The 15,425-nt window shown below is 43.3% G+C and overlaps 1 protein-coding gene across 2 annotated transcripts in view; it reads right to left on the bottom strand.

The window, feature by feature from the left end:
* The window catches only part of whrn (whirlin), a 49,816-nt gene continuing 34,391 nt past the window's right edge, over positions 1 to 15,425 (bottom strand). The window contains exons 6-13 of one of the 2 annotated variants that reach the window (XM_062959649.1): positions 14,183 to 14,395; positions 12,250 to 12,462; positions 10,521 to 10,553; positions 8,462 to 8,530; positions 5,867 to 6,452; positions 4,190 to 4,395; positions 2,600 to 2,722; positions 1 to 2,304 (exon numbers count right to left, since the gene is read on the bottom strand). In XM_062959649.1, coding sequence (XP_062815719.1) covers positions 2,122 to 2,304; positions 2,600 to 2,722; positions 4,190 to 4,395; positions 5,867 to 6,452; positions 8,462 to 8,530; positions 10,521 to 10,553; positions 12,250 to 12,462; positions 14,183 to 14,395 — 1,626 coding nt within the window. In that variant the 3' untranslated portion in view covers positions 1 to 2,121. The remainder of the gene's footprint in view (positions 2,305 to 2,599; positions 2,723 to 4,189; positions 4,396 to 5,866; positions 6,453 to 8,461; positions 8,531 to 10,520; positions 10,554 to 12,249; positions 12,463 to 14,182; positions 14,396 to 15,425) is intronic. The other variant, XM_062959650.1, reaches the window with a different exon arrangement.

Genomic DNA, 15,425 nt, shown 5'->3' with positions numbered 1-15,425 from the left:
TCTCATTCCAACCCACTTTGAATGTATTTGCTTTATTGAAAAATGAAACAGGGCAGGCGATTCGGAATATAAATATCGTGACGCCGATGAGGCATTTGCGAGGTGTCCTCCGTCGCTGGCTATGAATGAATGGAAAGGCAGACCAGGAACCTTCCCAAAGCGTGAAGACGTTGAGATGCTTCCCTTTTGATGCAAAGCTACAGAAGATGGTCAGGTGAGCATTTCAGACAAGGGCATGAGGAAGGTCTAAACCAGTGGAACACAACCTCTGGACCTCCAGATGTTTGGGACATCAGATCCCAGAATTTCTGAGAATTGGAGTCCCAAAGACCTGGAACACCAAAGTTTAGCATCACTGGTCTTAAACCATGGTGTGCCAACCAAGTGAAGATGGTATATAGGAAGAAGTCCTCTCAGCAGGTGACCTTCTTGGTCCTGTCTTGGACCTCAAGACTCTTCCTCTAGGCATATCTGTCTTGGGATGGTGTCAGATGTGGAGAATCTGGACTGAGTCCTGGAACATCAACCCAAAGCTTAGGAAGAGAATTAGGATGGAGTCTTGGAACACCAACCTGAAGCTTAGTAAGAGAATCTGGATTGAGTTTTAGAACACCAACGCAAAGCTTGGTAGGAGAATCTGGACTGAGTCTTGGAACACCAACCCAAGGCCTGCTAGGAAAATTAGGATTGTGTCTTCGAACACCAATGCAAAGCTTGGTAGGAGAATCTGGACTGAGTCTTGGAACATCAACCCAAAGCTTAGTAATAGAATCTGGACTGAGTCTTGGAACACCAATGCAAAGCTTGGTAGGAGAATCTGGACTGAGTCTTGGAACACCAACCCAAAGCTTGGTAGGAGAATCTGGACTGAGTCTTGGAACACCAACCCAAAGCTTGGTAGGAGAATCTGGACTGAGTCTTGGAACACCAACCCAAAGCTTAGTAAGAGGATCTGGATTGATTCTTGGAACACCAACGCAAAGCTTGGTAAGAGAATCTGGATTGATTCTTGGAATACCATCGCAAAGTTTGGTAGGAGAATCTGGATTGAGTTGTGAAACACTAACTCAATGTTTGGTAGGGGAATTGAGTCTTGGAACACCAACCCAAAGCTTGGTAAGAGAATCTGGATTGATTCTTGGAATACCATAGCAAAGTTTGGTAGGAGAATCTGGATTGAGTTGTGAAACACTAACTCAATGTTTGGTAGGAGAATCTGGACTGAGTCTTGGAAAACCAATGCTAAGCTTGGTAAGAGAATCTAGACTGAGCCTTGGAGCACCAACCCAAAGCTTGGTAGGAGAATCTGGATTGTCTTGGAATACCAACCCAAAGCCTGGTAGGAGATTTTGGATTGAGTCTTGGAACACCAACCCAAAGCCTGGGAAGAGAATCTGAACTGAGTCTTGGAACAGCAATCCAAAGCTTGGTAAAATAATCTGGATTGATTCTTGGAACACCAAGGCAAAGCCTGATAGAAGAATTTGGATTGATTATTGGAATACCAACCCAAAGCCTGAGAATAGAATCTGGGTTGAGTTTCGGAACACTAACCCAATGTTTGGTAGGAGAATCTAGACTGTGTCTTGGGACACCAACTGAAAGTCTGGGAAGGGAATCTGGATTGAGTCTTGGAACACCAACCCAAGGCTTGGTAGGAGAATCTGGGTTGTGTCTAGGAACAACAACCCAAAGCCTGGTAGAAGAATTTGGACTGAGTCTTGGGACACCAACTGAAAGTCTGGGAAGGGAATCTGGATTGAGTCTTGGGACACCAACCCAAGGCTTGGTAGGAGAATCTGGGTTGTGTCTAGGAACAACAACGCAAAGCCTGGTAGAAGAATTCAGACTGAGATTTAGAACATCACCCCAAAGCTTGGTAAGAGAATCTGGACTGAGTCTTGGGACATCAACCCAAAGCTTGGTAGGATGTCCTGTATATGTCCAATGCCACTGATGCTTATATATGGGATGCTCGGAGTCATCTAGATGTCGTGACAGCACACATATTGCAACACACATGTGGCAGCCTACGTGGAACCCTGTCCATTCCTTCTCTTTCCTTCTCGCTTTCACCCCCTTTGTCTCTTATTTGGCTTTGGGGCTCCAGCTGCCCCACTCCTAAAGTGCAACGTTGAACTCTGTGACTAGAAAATCCACGTAGTCCTTGTCCTTGGTTTTGAAGGCCTCGGCGATGATCCGAGCCGCTTCGCGGTGCTCCTTCCCTCGAAGGGTGACTCCGTTCACCTCCAAGATGACGTGGCCCACCTTCAGCTTTCCACAGTTGTGGGCAGAACCTCCTCTCTGCAACCCATGAGGAAGGGGAAGAGGAGCGGAAAGAGGAGCGAAGAGAAAAGAAGAGCAAAGCATTAGATTTGAATGCACCGGAGAAATCCAGACACAAAAGACCTCACAACCTCTGTCATAAATGTGGGTGAAATGTCAGGAGAGAATGCTTCTGGAACATGTCCATACAGCTCGGAAAACTCACAACCACCCAGTGACTCCGGTCATGAAAGCCTTCGACAACACAAGCTTGTAAAAACACACACACAACGATGGGTGCAACACTAGTTGCCTGAGACCCTTCCTACTTTACCTGGATGGTCACGATCCGAGGCAAAGGCTGCCGAGTGTTGGCTCCTCCCTCAATGGCAATGCCCAGGGTTGGGGTGCTCTTTGTCACTCGGATCAGATGGGATGTCGGTTCTAGAAGGCCTGGCTGTGGGGTTGGGGGGCAGAAGAGAAAAAGGACATGATGCCAGTGGCTATTCAGAAGGCACAACAGTGGATGTAATCCCCGTTCCCCTGTTAGTGTATGTACACCTCGGTTAACAAAGCCTCTGGCAAAGAAGTATTATCCTAGCAGTTTGAAAACAGCAATGTGAGTAGATAAATAGCTACCACTTTTAGTGGGGAGTTAAAAGGAATTCCTGATCAGGAAGATGACTAGGAACGACGAGGAAGAACAGAACAACAGCACCTCCCCATGGCCGAGTTGAGCACAGCCTCCAGATGCCGGAGATGGAAAAAAGAGGGAAGCCTTGCCTCTGTTCGTGTACTGTTCTGTCTTTGTCAATTGTATAATGGCATTGAATGTTTGCCATATGTGTACGTGTAATCCGCTCTGAGTCTCCTCGCGGAGATAGAGCAGAATATAAATAAAGTATATTTATATTATTATTATATTTGAGAAGTGCTATGCCGGAAATGAAAAAAGAGGGAAGCCTTGCCTCTGTTTGTGTACTGTTCGTGTATGTCAATTGTATAACAGTATTGAATATTTGCCATATATGTACCTGTAATCCGCTCTGAGTCCCCTTGGGGAGATAGAGCAGAATATAAATAAAGTATATTTATATTATTATTATATTTGGGAAGTGCTATGCCGGAAATGAAAAAAGAGGGAAGCCTTGCCTCTATTTGTGTATTGTTTGTGTATGTCAATTGTATAACAGTATTGAATATTTGCCATATATGTACCTGTAATCCGCTCTGAGTCTCCTCGCGGAGATAGAGCAGAATACAAATAAAGTATATTATTATTATTATTATTATTATTATTATTATTATTATTATTATTCTGAACCAATTAGAAATCTATATATATAAAAGAGTGATGGAATCCTGGCGACCGCCAAAACAACAAAACTAAACACCCCACAACCTCAAAAATTGACAACACAACCCTTCATCTATGCCTCTAGGTTGATACAACAAAAAGAAAAGAAAAATAAAGTCCTAATTAGAGGGAGAGAAATAATTGTTTTTATCCAATTGCTGCCAGTTAGAAGGCTAAGCTCCGCCCACTTGGTCTCCCAGCAACCCACTCACCCAGGGGACAGGCAGAGTTAGGCCTCACTTAGGCTTCTTCCACACTGCCTATAAAATACAGATTATCAGATTTTAACTGGATTATATGGCAGTGTAGACTAAAGGCCCTTCCACACAGCTATAGAACCCATTTATAATCTTATATTATCTGCTTTAACTGGATTATCTGGACTCCACACCTTTACCCTTTACCTTAACTACCACCAATTCCTTAATACTTCGCTACAGCAACGCGTGGCCAGGCACAGCTAGTGATATTTATAAACCATGTTACATAGTGTAACTACCTAGGTGAGCTTCCCCTCCTCCCAGACATTGGTCTTATCAATACAACCATTATTTGTTATTTCCATACTGGTTTGGGTGTTGGCTCTAGCGTCCCGTCCGCTTTGAGGGTCTCCTGGGGGCTCCGGCTTTTGTTGGGACCCTGCATCCGGCTCCTCTCCCGGGCGCTGACCTCGGCCTCTCCGATGTCCACGCCACTGTCCTCGCTGAGGGTCTGCCCGCTGTCGGAAAGCTGGGAAAGCGTGGAGGCTGAGGTGGGCGAGAGCAGGAGAGAGTCTGTCAGGAGAGCAGCACAGGCAAGAAATAATGGGCCAGATCAGTGAGATACTGCACAAAGATACTTGCACAAAGACCCTAAACTGGGGGGGGCTGCAACAGTGCATCACAATGGTGCAATGGGTTAAACACTTGCTGTGTCATACTATGCCGTTGTGTCAATAATAATAATAATAATAATAATAATAATAATAATAATAATAATAATAATACAAAGTATAGATCGTCAATGTTGCAATCCCAGCAGGATTGATGAGAAGCAACTGGAAAAGCTTAACATGACACGAAGATTTAAAGTTTGAACTGCAAAGACTCTGGCACAAATCAGTCATAGTGGTCCCAGTGGGTGCAGTTATTATTATCATTATTATTGACACAACGACATTGTATGACACAGAAAACAAGATAGATATGCTGGATTTCGTATCACAAAATCACAAGTCGAACACTTCCCAAGTGTCTAGGACTGTGTGATGTATTTTCGGATGATGAGTGCAGATCCCAGCAGGGTGGCCTTTTGCAGTTGGCAGATCGTAATTTTGTCAATGTCTATTGTTTCCAAATGCTGGCTGAGATCTTTTGGCATGTGCCCATCACCACCGGGACCACCTGCACTGGTTTCTGCCAGAGTCTTTGAAGTTCAAACTTGAGGTCCTGATAGTGGCTGAGTTTTTCCTGTTGTTTTTCGTCAATGCGACTGTCACCTGGGATGGCGACATCAATGATCCAAACCTTTTTCTTTTCCACAACTGTGATGTCTGGTGTGTTGTATTGTATTATTATTATTATTATTATTATTATTATTATTATTATTATTATTATTATTATTACAGTAGAGTCTCACTAATCCAAGCTAAACGGGCCGGCAGAAGCTTGGATAAGCGAATATCTTGGATAATAAGGAGAGATTAAGGAAAAGCCTATTAAACATCAAATTAGGTTATGATTTTACAAATTAAGCACCAAAACTTCATGTTATACAACAAATTTGACAGAAAAAGTAGTTCAATACGCAGTAATGTTATGTTGTAATTACTGTATTTATGTATTTAGCACCAAAATATCACGATATATTGGAAACATTGACTACAAAAATGGCTTGGATTATCCAGAGGCTTGGATAAGCGAGGCTTGGATTAGTGAGACTCTACTGTATTATTTGTATTCATGTCTGATTTTATTGTGTCTTAATTGAATATGCTATTTCATCTATTTTACTCAGTTTTATTGTTCTCGGGCTTTCCCTGTGCTAGCCGCCCCGAGTCTCTATGGGGAGATGGTGGCGGGATAGAATTATTAATTATTATTAATATCTGTTGGGAGAGCCTGGATTGTCTCTTCCAACTCTCGGATTCTACGAGTCGCTCCTTGCAGTGAGCAAACACAATCACAAGGGGGAAGCAAAGTCACAATTTTTAACCATCTCTCCGAAAAAGCAAAAGGACCACAAAACCAGGAGATGGGTTTTCACCTCTGGCTTGGGGCAGAGGCCGGACTTCATTCACATCGGGCTCGCTGTTGGGCTGGTGGACCTCCACCATGATGAAGTGCTGAGCAGCCCCGGCTTCCGGGGAACCTTTTTCGGCCGGAGGAGCCGGAGCAGGATGGGGCGGAGGCGGAGGCGGGGAAGGGGAAGTGGCCTCTGTGGTCTCCGGAGAGGGTGTCTTGAGCCGTGTCGGCGAGCGGACCCGAGGGAAGGGCCCGATGGGGTGTTGGTTGACCAACAACAAGCGGGCCTCGGCGGGCCTTCGGGAGCCCCGGTGGGTGGCCGAACTGATGGAGGCGTAGATGGAACCGTCGGCGGATGAAGCCGTGGTGGAGGACGAAGAGGCCAGGCTGACGGTGTCCTTCTCGGAGAGGCTGGGGGGCGGCGTGGGGTTGCGGGGCGCCGTGAAGAAGAGCCCCGACTGGGAGGATTCGGAGGACGGCCTTTGGCGCCTTCCTTTCAAGACGGGCTTGTTCTGGGAAGGAGAGTTCTCTGCTGTGGTTTGGGGTGAAGCTTGGGGGGGTGGAGGTTTGAAAGCCGGGGGCTCGTCGGGGAAAGAAGAAACATCATCCTGGGAAAAACAAGGAGACAGTTGCATCTGTCAAGTAGGAAAATTAGGTACCACTTTATGTGGGGAGGCTAATTTAAGTATCGCATATACTCGAGTATAGGCTGACCTGAATATAAGCCAAGGCACCTAATTTTACCACAAAAAAACCTGGGAAAACATTGACTCCAGTATAAGGCAAGATACCAATAAAATTACCGTATATACTCGACTGTAAGTCGACCCAAATATAAGCCGAGGCACCTAATTTTACCACAAAACAACTGGGAAAACATTGACTCCAGTATAAGCCGAGATACCAATAAAATTACCATATATACTCGAGTATAAGCCGACCCGAATATAAGCCGAGGCACCTAATTTTACCACAAAAAAACCTGGGAAAACATTGACTCCAGTATAAGCCGAGATACCAATAAAATTACCGTATATACTCGAGTATAAGCTGACCTAAATATAATCAGAGGCACCTAATTTTACCACAAAAAAATCCTGGGAAAACATTGACTCCAGTATAAGGCAAGATACAGTAGACTCTCACTTATCCAAGCTAAACGGGCCGGCAGAAGCATGGATAAGCGAATATCTTGGATAATAAGGAGGGATTAAGGAAAAGCCTATTAAACATCAAATTAGATTATGATTTTACAAATTAAGCACCAAAACATCATGTTATACAACAAATCTGACAGAAAAAGCAGTTCAATACACAGTAATGTTATGTTGTAATTACTGTGTTTACGAATTTAGCAACAAAATATCACGATATATTGAAAACATTCACTACAAAAATAGCTTGGATAATCCAGAAACTTGGATAAGCGAGGCTTGGATAAGTGAGACTCTACTGTACCAATAAAATTACCATATATACTTGAGTATAAGCCAACCCGAATATAATCCGAGGCACCTAATATTACCACAAAAAAACCTGGGAAAACATTGACTCTAGTACAGTAGAGTCTCACTTATCCAAGCCTCGCTTATCCAAGTTTCTGGATTATCCAAGCCATTTTTGTAGTCAATGTTTTCAATATATCGTGATATTTTGGCGCTAAATTCGTAAATACAGTAATTACAACATAACATTACTGCGTATTGAACTACTTTTTCTGTCAAATTTGTTGTATAACATGAAGTTTTGGTGCTTAATTTGTAAAATCATAACCTAATTTGATGTTTAATAGGCTTTTCCTTAATCTCTCCTTATTATCCAAGATATTCGCTTATCCAAGCTTCTGCCGGCCCGTTTAGCTTGGATAAGTGAGACTCTACTGTATAAGCTAATGTCAATAAAATGACATTAATTGAGGCATCGGTAGTTTAAATGTTTTTGAATCTTTACATCAAACTGTAATTTAAGATATGACTCTTCAACTCTGATTAAATCATTATTTTCATCTTCTTCCATGTAAATGTGCTTATGTATCCTTTTAATAATCATAGAGTTAAATAATAAATGTAATAATAATAATAAATACAGGAAAATAATACATGTAATAATAAATAGAGTAAAATAATAAATATAATAATGATAAGATCAGAGTGAAATAATAAATGTATTATTATTAATAATAAAAATAGAATAAAATAAATGTAATAGTAGCAACAATAAGAGAGAAAAATAAAATAATAAATGTAATAATAAACAAAGTAAAATAATAAATGTATGTAATAAAGTCTGTAATACTGCTCATCTCCATTTCTAAGCCGAAGAGCCGGCGTTGTCCATAGACACCTCCAAAGTCATGTGGCCACTGGCATGACTGCATGGAGCACTGTTACCGTCCTGCCAAAGCGGTACCTATTGATCTACTCGCATTAGCATGTCTTTGAACTGCTAGGTTGGTAGAAGCTGAGGCTAACAATGGGAGCTCACCCTGTCCCGAGGATTTGAAACGCCGACCTATACTAGGTACCCATTATTTTAATGGACTGTGTCAAAACGTACAGAAAAACACTGAGGACATGATGAAATCAACATAAAAGAGAAGGAGAGAATTGGATCTTACCAGGGAAACGTCAGGCAGGGCATTGATGCTGCTTTGGCTGCCGTCTCCTCCTTCTAAATCCGATGTATTCTAATAGCAAGATAGAGTAAAAAAATAATGTTTCAAGGGGAACGAGGAAGAAAATGTTTCATGGCCAAAATCACTGGGTTGCTGGGAAATTTCCAGTCTGTATGGCCATGTTTCAGAAGCATTCTCTCCTGACATTTCGCCCACATCTATGGCAGGCATCCTCAGAGGTTGTGGGATCTGTTGGAAACTAGGCAAGTGGGCAATAATAACTCATATGTTTAGGCCAAACATGAATGTATCTATTGGCCACCTTGATTAGCACTGAATAGCCTTGCAACTTCAATGCCTGGCTGCTTCCTGCCTGGGGGAATCCTTTGTTGGGAGGTGTTAGCTGGCCCCGATTGTTTCCTGTCTGGAATTCCCCTGTTTTCTGAGTGTTGCTCTTTATTTACTGTCCTGATTTTAGAGTTTTTAAAATACTGGTCGACAGAATAGCCTTGCAGTTTCAAAGCCTGGCTGCTTCCTTCCTGGGGCAATCTTTTGTTGGGAGGTGTTAGCTGGCCCCGACTGTTTCCTGTCTGGAATTCCCCTGTTTTCTGAGTGTTGCTCTTTATTTACTGTCCTGATTTTAGAGTTTTTAAAATACTGGTCGACAGAATAGCCTTGCAGTTTCAAAGCCTGGCTAATTCCTTCCTAGGGGAATCCTTTGTTGGGAAGTGTTCGCTGGCTCCGACTGTTTCCTGTCTGGAATTCCCCTGTCTTCTGAGTATTGTTCATTATTTACTGTCCTGATTCTAGAGTTTTTAAAATACTGGTTGACAGAATAGCCTTTCAGTTTCAAAGCCTGGCTACTTCCTTCCTGGGGCAGTCCTTTGTTGGGAGGTGTTAGCTGGCCCCGACTGTTTCCTGTCTGGAATTCCCCTGTTTTCTGAGTGTTGTTCATTATTTACTGTCCTGATTCTAGATTTTTTAAAATACTGGTGGCCAGATTTTGTTCATTTTCATGGTTTCCTCCTTTCTGCTGAAATAATAATAATAATAATAACTTTATTCTTCTACCCCGCCCCATCTCCCCGAAGGGACTCGGGGCGGCTTACATGGGGCAATGCCCGGACACAACAGCACAAAATCAAAACAAAAACAATATACAAATAAGCCAACAATAAAACATCAACATGGATAAAAACAGTCATAAAAGCCCAAATGCTTGTGGATTTCAATGTGGAAAATTTCAAGAGAAAGGAGGAAACCATGAAAATGAAAGAAAAATTGGCTACCAGTATTTTAAAAAATCTAAATTCAGGACAGTAAATAAAGAGAAAAACTCGTTTCCATATCCACCAGGATGGAGTATTTTGCAAATTGTATTCCTCTTGGTTGCCCATGAAAGACTGCTTTCCATCCAGTTTGCACTATAAGAGAAGCGCTCGCAACCACATTCAATTGCTAGGACTATCTATTAGGCATGTCCGATCGATGAAAAAAATGTTTCAATTCTCGTTTCTAAAGTAGGGGGTGCTGGCGCTTCGATATAGAAAGTATTTCCGATTTTTTCACCCAAAAATTTCGGATATTTCCAAAAATTCGTAATGATTCTAAATGTTTCTAAATGGGGGACGCGCATGCGCAATCGCTACACACCGGGCTTGTATGGCAATCTTCCATGTGGACGCAGAGGATGTTAACCCCCACCTTTGCGTCCGTCATGGAAGCTTCTGATTGGCCGGGGAGCGGTAGCCTATTAGGCTGCACTAAGCTCCCATTCAAGGTAGGTTGCAGAAACAAATTATTTTAAAAATATATTTTTTAAAATATATTTTTAAAAAAATTGGGGGAGGGGGGAATTAACGAAACATTAAGAGACAATTATGGGCCAACAATGGTTCGAATTACATTGCTGGTTACGCCGTGAGACAATGTCTCGGAATGCGTATCAAAAAGCGAGAACAATCCGAAATAATTCCGATATACGATTCAAAACGATTTTTTGGACATATCTACTATCTATTGGAAATAGAAGATACAAGGAGATATGTGAAGATCTGCTTACCTCCATGAGGTCGATCAGCCACAAGAGTCGTTCCTGGGAGGACGGATGGAGCAATGAAAAGGACCAAAACAAAACAAAGGGGTTATGGAGCATTGCAGAGGAGCAAAAGACGCCGGAGATGAGGAAAACACATGAGCAACATCAGCCTCAACAAAAACCAGTGCGCAACCAGATGAGCAACCTCTCATCCATGTTCCCACATGAAGACTGGATGACTGAACTTGCTCCTGAAAATTCTGGAGAATGTCTCGTAAAAAACAGGAGAAGATCTACGTTGGATCAGACCTCACACCCCTCCTTGAGTTCACTCATTACAACCAATGGATTCTCTGTAGTAACTGTTTAAAAGCTGTTTAAAAGCTTCTAAAGTGATGATTCAATTTTCTGTTGTTTTATTGCACTACTTTTATTGTATCTTTTGAGTGCTTTTGCTTCTGGGAAGCATTCGACAGAAGGGGAGTATAGAAAAGCCCCAAGCAGCCAATAACCAAATGAGGCAGAAATGTATATACCAATAAAATTACATTACCGTATATACTCGAGAATAAGCCGACCCGAATATAAGCCGAGGCACCTAATTTTACCACAAAAAAACTGGGAAAACATTGACTCCAGTATAAGCCGAGGGTGGTAAATTTCAGAAAGGCATCAGTAGGTTAAATGTTTTTGAATATTTACATAAAGCTCAAATGTAAGAGAAGACTGTCCACAACTGGGATCGTCGTGTCACTCAAGGAGAAATTTCAAGCATCATCGGCTTTCACAAGAACATGTGATGCTTGAAATTTCTCTTTGAGTGACACGACGATCGTCCTGAATCAATCTGTCAACCTTTTGCTTGTGAGACTCGGTGGTTGCTGTCACGGGACGTCCAACTCTTTTTTTGTCAGATGTTGATCTTTAAACTTACTCACCCAACAACGCACAGTACTCACATCAACACAATCACCACAAACAGCTTGCATTCTCTGATGAATCTCCTTTGGGGTGACACTTTGTGCTCTCAAGAATTCAGTGACTGCACGTTGCTTAAGTCGCATTGACCAACTTCGCGCTTTAACAACACAACCGTTCAATGCTAAGGCTTCCCCGTCTATGCAGGGTTCCATACTCCACACTTTAACAACACAACCGTTCAATGCTAAGGCTTCCCCGTCTGTGCAGGGTTCCATACTTGGCACTTTAACAACACAACCGTTCAATGCTAAGGCTTTCCCGTCTGCGCAGGGTTCCATACTTGGCACTTTAACAACACAACCGTTCAATGCTAAGGCTTCCCCGTCTGCGCAGGGTTCCATACTTCGCCCTTTAACAACACAACCGTTCAATGCTAAGGCTTCCCCATCTGCGCAGGGTCCCATACTTCGTGCTTTAACAACACAACCGTTCAATGCTAAGGCTTCCCCGTCTGCGCAGGGTTTCTTACTTCGCTTAACAACACAACCGTTCAATGCAAATGCAACTGTAGAGTAGAATCTACTGAACAAGCCAGGACCTGCCGCAGACCAGGACTGCCATCTCTTGAGGAGTTATGAAGGTGGAGGCATTACTTTTCAATCAACCCTCATACTTAGAGGATGCTTTACTAAAAGGCCCCTTATACCCAAAGAAGGACCTGTCCAAACCTCACAAACTGGACATCCTATTCTGATTAGATTTACACTCTTCTTCCCTTTCAGGTATGGCTTTGCATGGCACACATAAAGAGCATCGGGAGTGGAGCACCTACCCGGGCCGAACTGACAGTTGTGGAAGTGAAGTGGCTCCCGGTGGAAGAGACCGTGTCGCCGTAAGACATCATGGAGAAGGAGTCCGTCCCCGTCCCCGTCCCGGAGGGCTGGCGGGCCTTCATGAATTCAATCTCCCTCTTCAGGACCAGGTTGTCAAATCGGTCGAGATCCTGAGGCGAGATCACACCTCTGACTTCGGACAGGAGCGAGAACTGCGCAGCAAGGGAAGAAAGGCCGAGGGTTGAAAGGGGGACCTGCCCCATATCCTCTCCCCCTGCCATAAATATTATAAACGATAGGGGCCGTGGTGGCGCAATGAGTTAAACCCTTGTGTTGCTGAACTGCTGACCTGAAGGTCAGTAGTTCGAATCTATGGGACGGGGTGAGCTCCCGCTGTTAGCCCTAGCTCCTGCCAACCTAACCGTTTGAAAACATGCAAACGTGAGTAGATAAATAGGTACTGCTTTGGCAGGAAAAGGCAAAAAGACTCTCCAAGCAGTCATGCTGGCCACACGACTAGGAGGTTACAATGCAGGCTTGGAAATGGAGAAGAGCACTTCCCCTAAAGCCAAAGATAAGCACCGCCTCCAGAGCCGGAAATGAAAGGAGAAGCCTTTGCCTTTGTCTGTGTATGTGTGTCTCATTGTAACAAGGCATTGGATGTTTGTCTGTGTTTGTTTATAGGTATAGGCTTGTAAATGGTTATAAGCACCTCCTCCAGAGCCGGAGATGAAAGGAGAAGCCTTTGCCTTTGTCTGTGTATGTGTGTCTCATTGTATTCATAACAAGGTATCGAATGTTTGCCTGTGTTTGTTTATAGGTATAGGCTTGGAAATAGTTATGAGCACCTCCCCCAGAGCCAGAGATAAGCACCGCGTCCAGAGCCGGAGATGAAAGGAGAAGCCTTTGCCTTTGCCTGTGTATGTGTGTCTTATTGTAACAAGGCATTGAATGTTTGCCTGTTTTTGTTTATATGTATAGGCTTGTAAATGGTTATAAGCATCTCCTCCAGAGCCAGAGATGAGCACTGCCTCCAGAGCCGGAGATGAAAGGAGAAGCCTTTGCCTTTGTCTGTGTGTTTGTGTTTCATTGTATTCGTAACAAGGCATTGAATGTTTGCCTGTGTTTGTTTATATGTATAGGCTTGTAAATGTTATAAGCACCTCCTCCAGAGCCAGAGATGAGCACTGCCTCCAGAACGGGAGATGAAAGGAGAAGCCTTTGCCTTTGTCTATGTATTTGTATTTCATTGTATTCGTAACAAGGCATTGAATGTTTGCCTGTGTCTGTTTACATGCTGTAATCTGCTCCGAGTCCCCCTGGGGAGAAGGGCAGAAAATAAATAAAGTATTATTATTATTATTATTAATAATAATAATAATAATAATAATAATACACAAATCTAATACCTACCTTTGGGGGCTAAAATTGTAGGAGAGTAGGCTTGGTGAAAAGTATTATGGCTCCTATTTTTTCAATTATCCGTGATTGGATATATCAAACTCATGTGGATATGTGTTGTTGAAGGCTTTCATGGCCGGGATCACAGGGTTGTTGTATGTTTTCCGGGCTGTATGACCATTTTCTTGAAGTATTCTCTCCTGACGTTTCACCCACATCTATGGCAGGCATACAGCCCGGAAAACATACAACAATCATGTGGATATGTTCTTCTGTAGCTATTGGAAATGGGATACATGTACACAAATAGATGCAATTCCAACCCCACGACACTATGTGAGTCTTCCTAACGAAAATCCAGAAATGTTACAGGTTGTTACCTGATTGATCTCTTAACTCGATGGGTTACTCATAGACTCGTAGAGCTGGAAGAGACCTTAAGGTCCACCCAGTCCAACCCCAATTCTGCCACGTAGGAGCACCAAATCCAAGTGCTTTTCGCATCCCAACTGGAGCCCTCTTTCTTCTCACCTTGGCATGAGTGTTCAGCAGTTCAAAGAGAGCCATGACAAGGGCATCCACGGGGATGTTGTTCTCTTTGTATTCATCCAAGTAGTAGCCCATGGTGGCTCTTTCGGGCTCGTTCAGGAGATGTCGCGCTTGCTCCTCCAGCATCACTCGGCTTTGGTTCACCAGGCTGCTGAGGGTCACTTGGGATCCAGCCAAACCTTTGTAAAAAGATGGCTAGAAGGAGGAAGAAGAGGAAAATAACAATATGAGAAATCTATACATGAAGGCCACACCATGTGGCATGTTAGTGTGCCCAAAGTGATTCCACGTCATGGGCGAATTTGAGTTGTCACTCCATCTGAGATGGCATTGAACATGTCCAGCTTACATGCCACTGTCTCATTAGCCATTGGATACAACATCTATAATGCATATATGAGCCACATTCTGGGCACTTGGATCATCCATATTCTTTTTGGTGACTATCTACCTAGCTTGCTACCCCTCTCGTAGTTTTGGGCTGTGATGGCACCATGGGTTGAACCATTGTGTTGCTGAACTGCTGACCTGAAGCCCACGGGACAGGGTGAGCTCCTGCTGTTAGCCCTAGCTCCTGCCAACCTAGAAGTTCGAAAGCATGCCAATGTGAGTAGATAAATAGGTACCGTTTTGGTGGGAAAAGGAAAAAAAAGATGATCCAAGCAGTCATGCTGGCTACATGACCAGGAGGTGACAACGCAGGAAATTGAGAAGAGTAACTTTCCCAAAGCCAGAGATGAGCACCGCCTCCAGAAGCCGGAAATAAAGGGGAAGCCTTTGCCTTTGTTTGTGTATTTGTGTTTCATTGTATGGTAATTGTAGCAAGGCATTGAATGTTCGCCTGTGTCTGTTTACACGCTGTAATCGGCTCTAAGTCCCCTTGGGGAAAAGGGAGAAGCCAGAAATGAAAGGAGAAGCCTTTGCCTTTGTTTGTGTTGTGTATCTCATTCTGTGTGATTGTAACAAGGCATTGAATGTTTGCCTGTGTTTGTTTACATGCTGTAATCCGCTCTGAGTCCCCTTGGGAAGCAGGGAGAAGCCGGAAATGAAAGGAGAAGCCTTTGCCTTTGTTTGTGCATTTGTGTTTCATTGTACAGTATTTGTAACAAGGCATTGAATGTTTGCCTGTGTTTGTTTACATGCTGTAATCCACTCTGAGTCCCCTTGGGAAGCAGGGAGAAGCTGGAAATGAAAGGAGAAGCCTTTGCCTTTGTTTGTGTTGTGT

The sequence above is a fragment of the Anolis carolinensis genome, unplaced genomic scaffold, assembly GCF_035594765.1.
Source record: "Anolis carolinensis isolate JA03-04 unplaced genomic scaffold, rAnoCar3.1.pri scaffold_7, whole genome shotgun sequence".
NCBI classification, from domain to species: Eukaryota; Metazoa; Chordata; class Lepidosauria; order Squamata; family Dactyloidae; genus Anolis; species Anolis carolinensis.
This window is presented reverse-complemented; position numbering and strand designations above follow the sequence as displayed.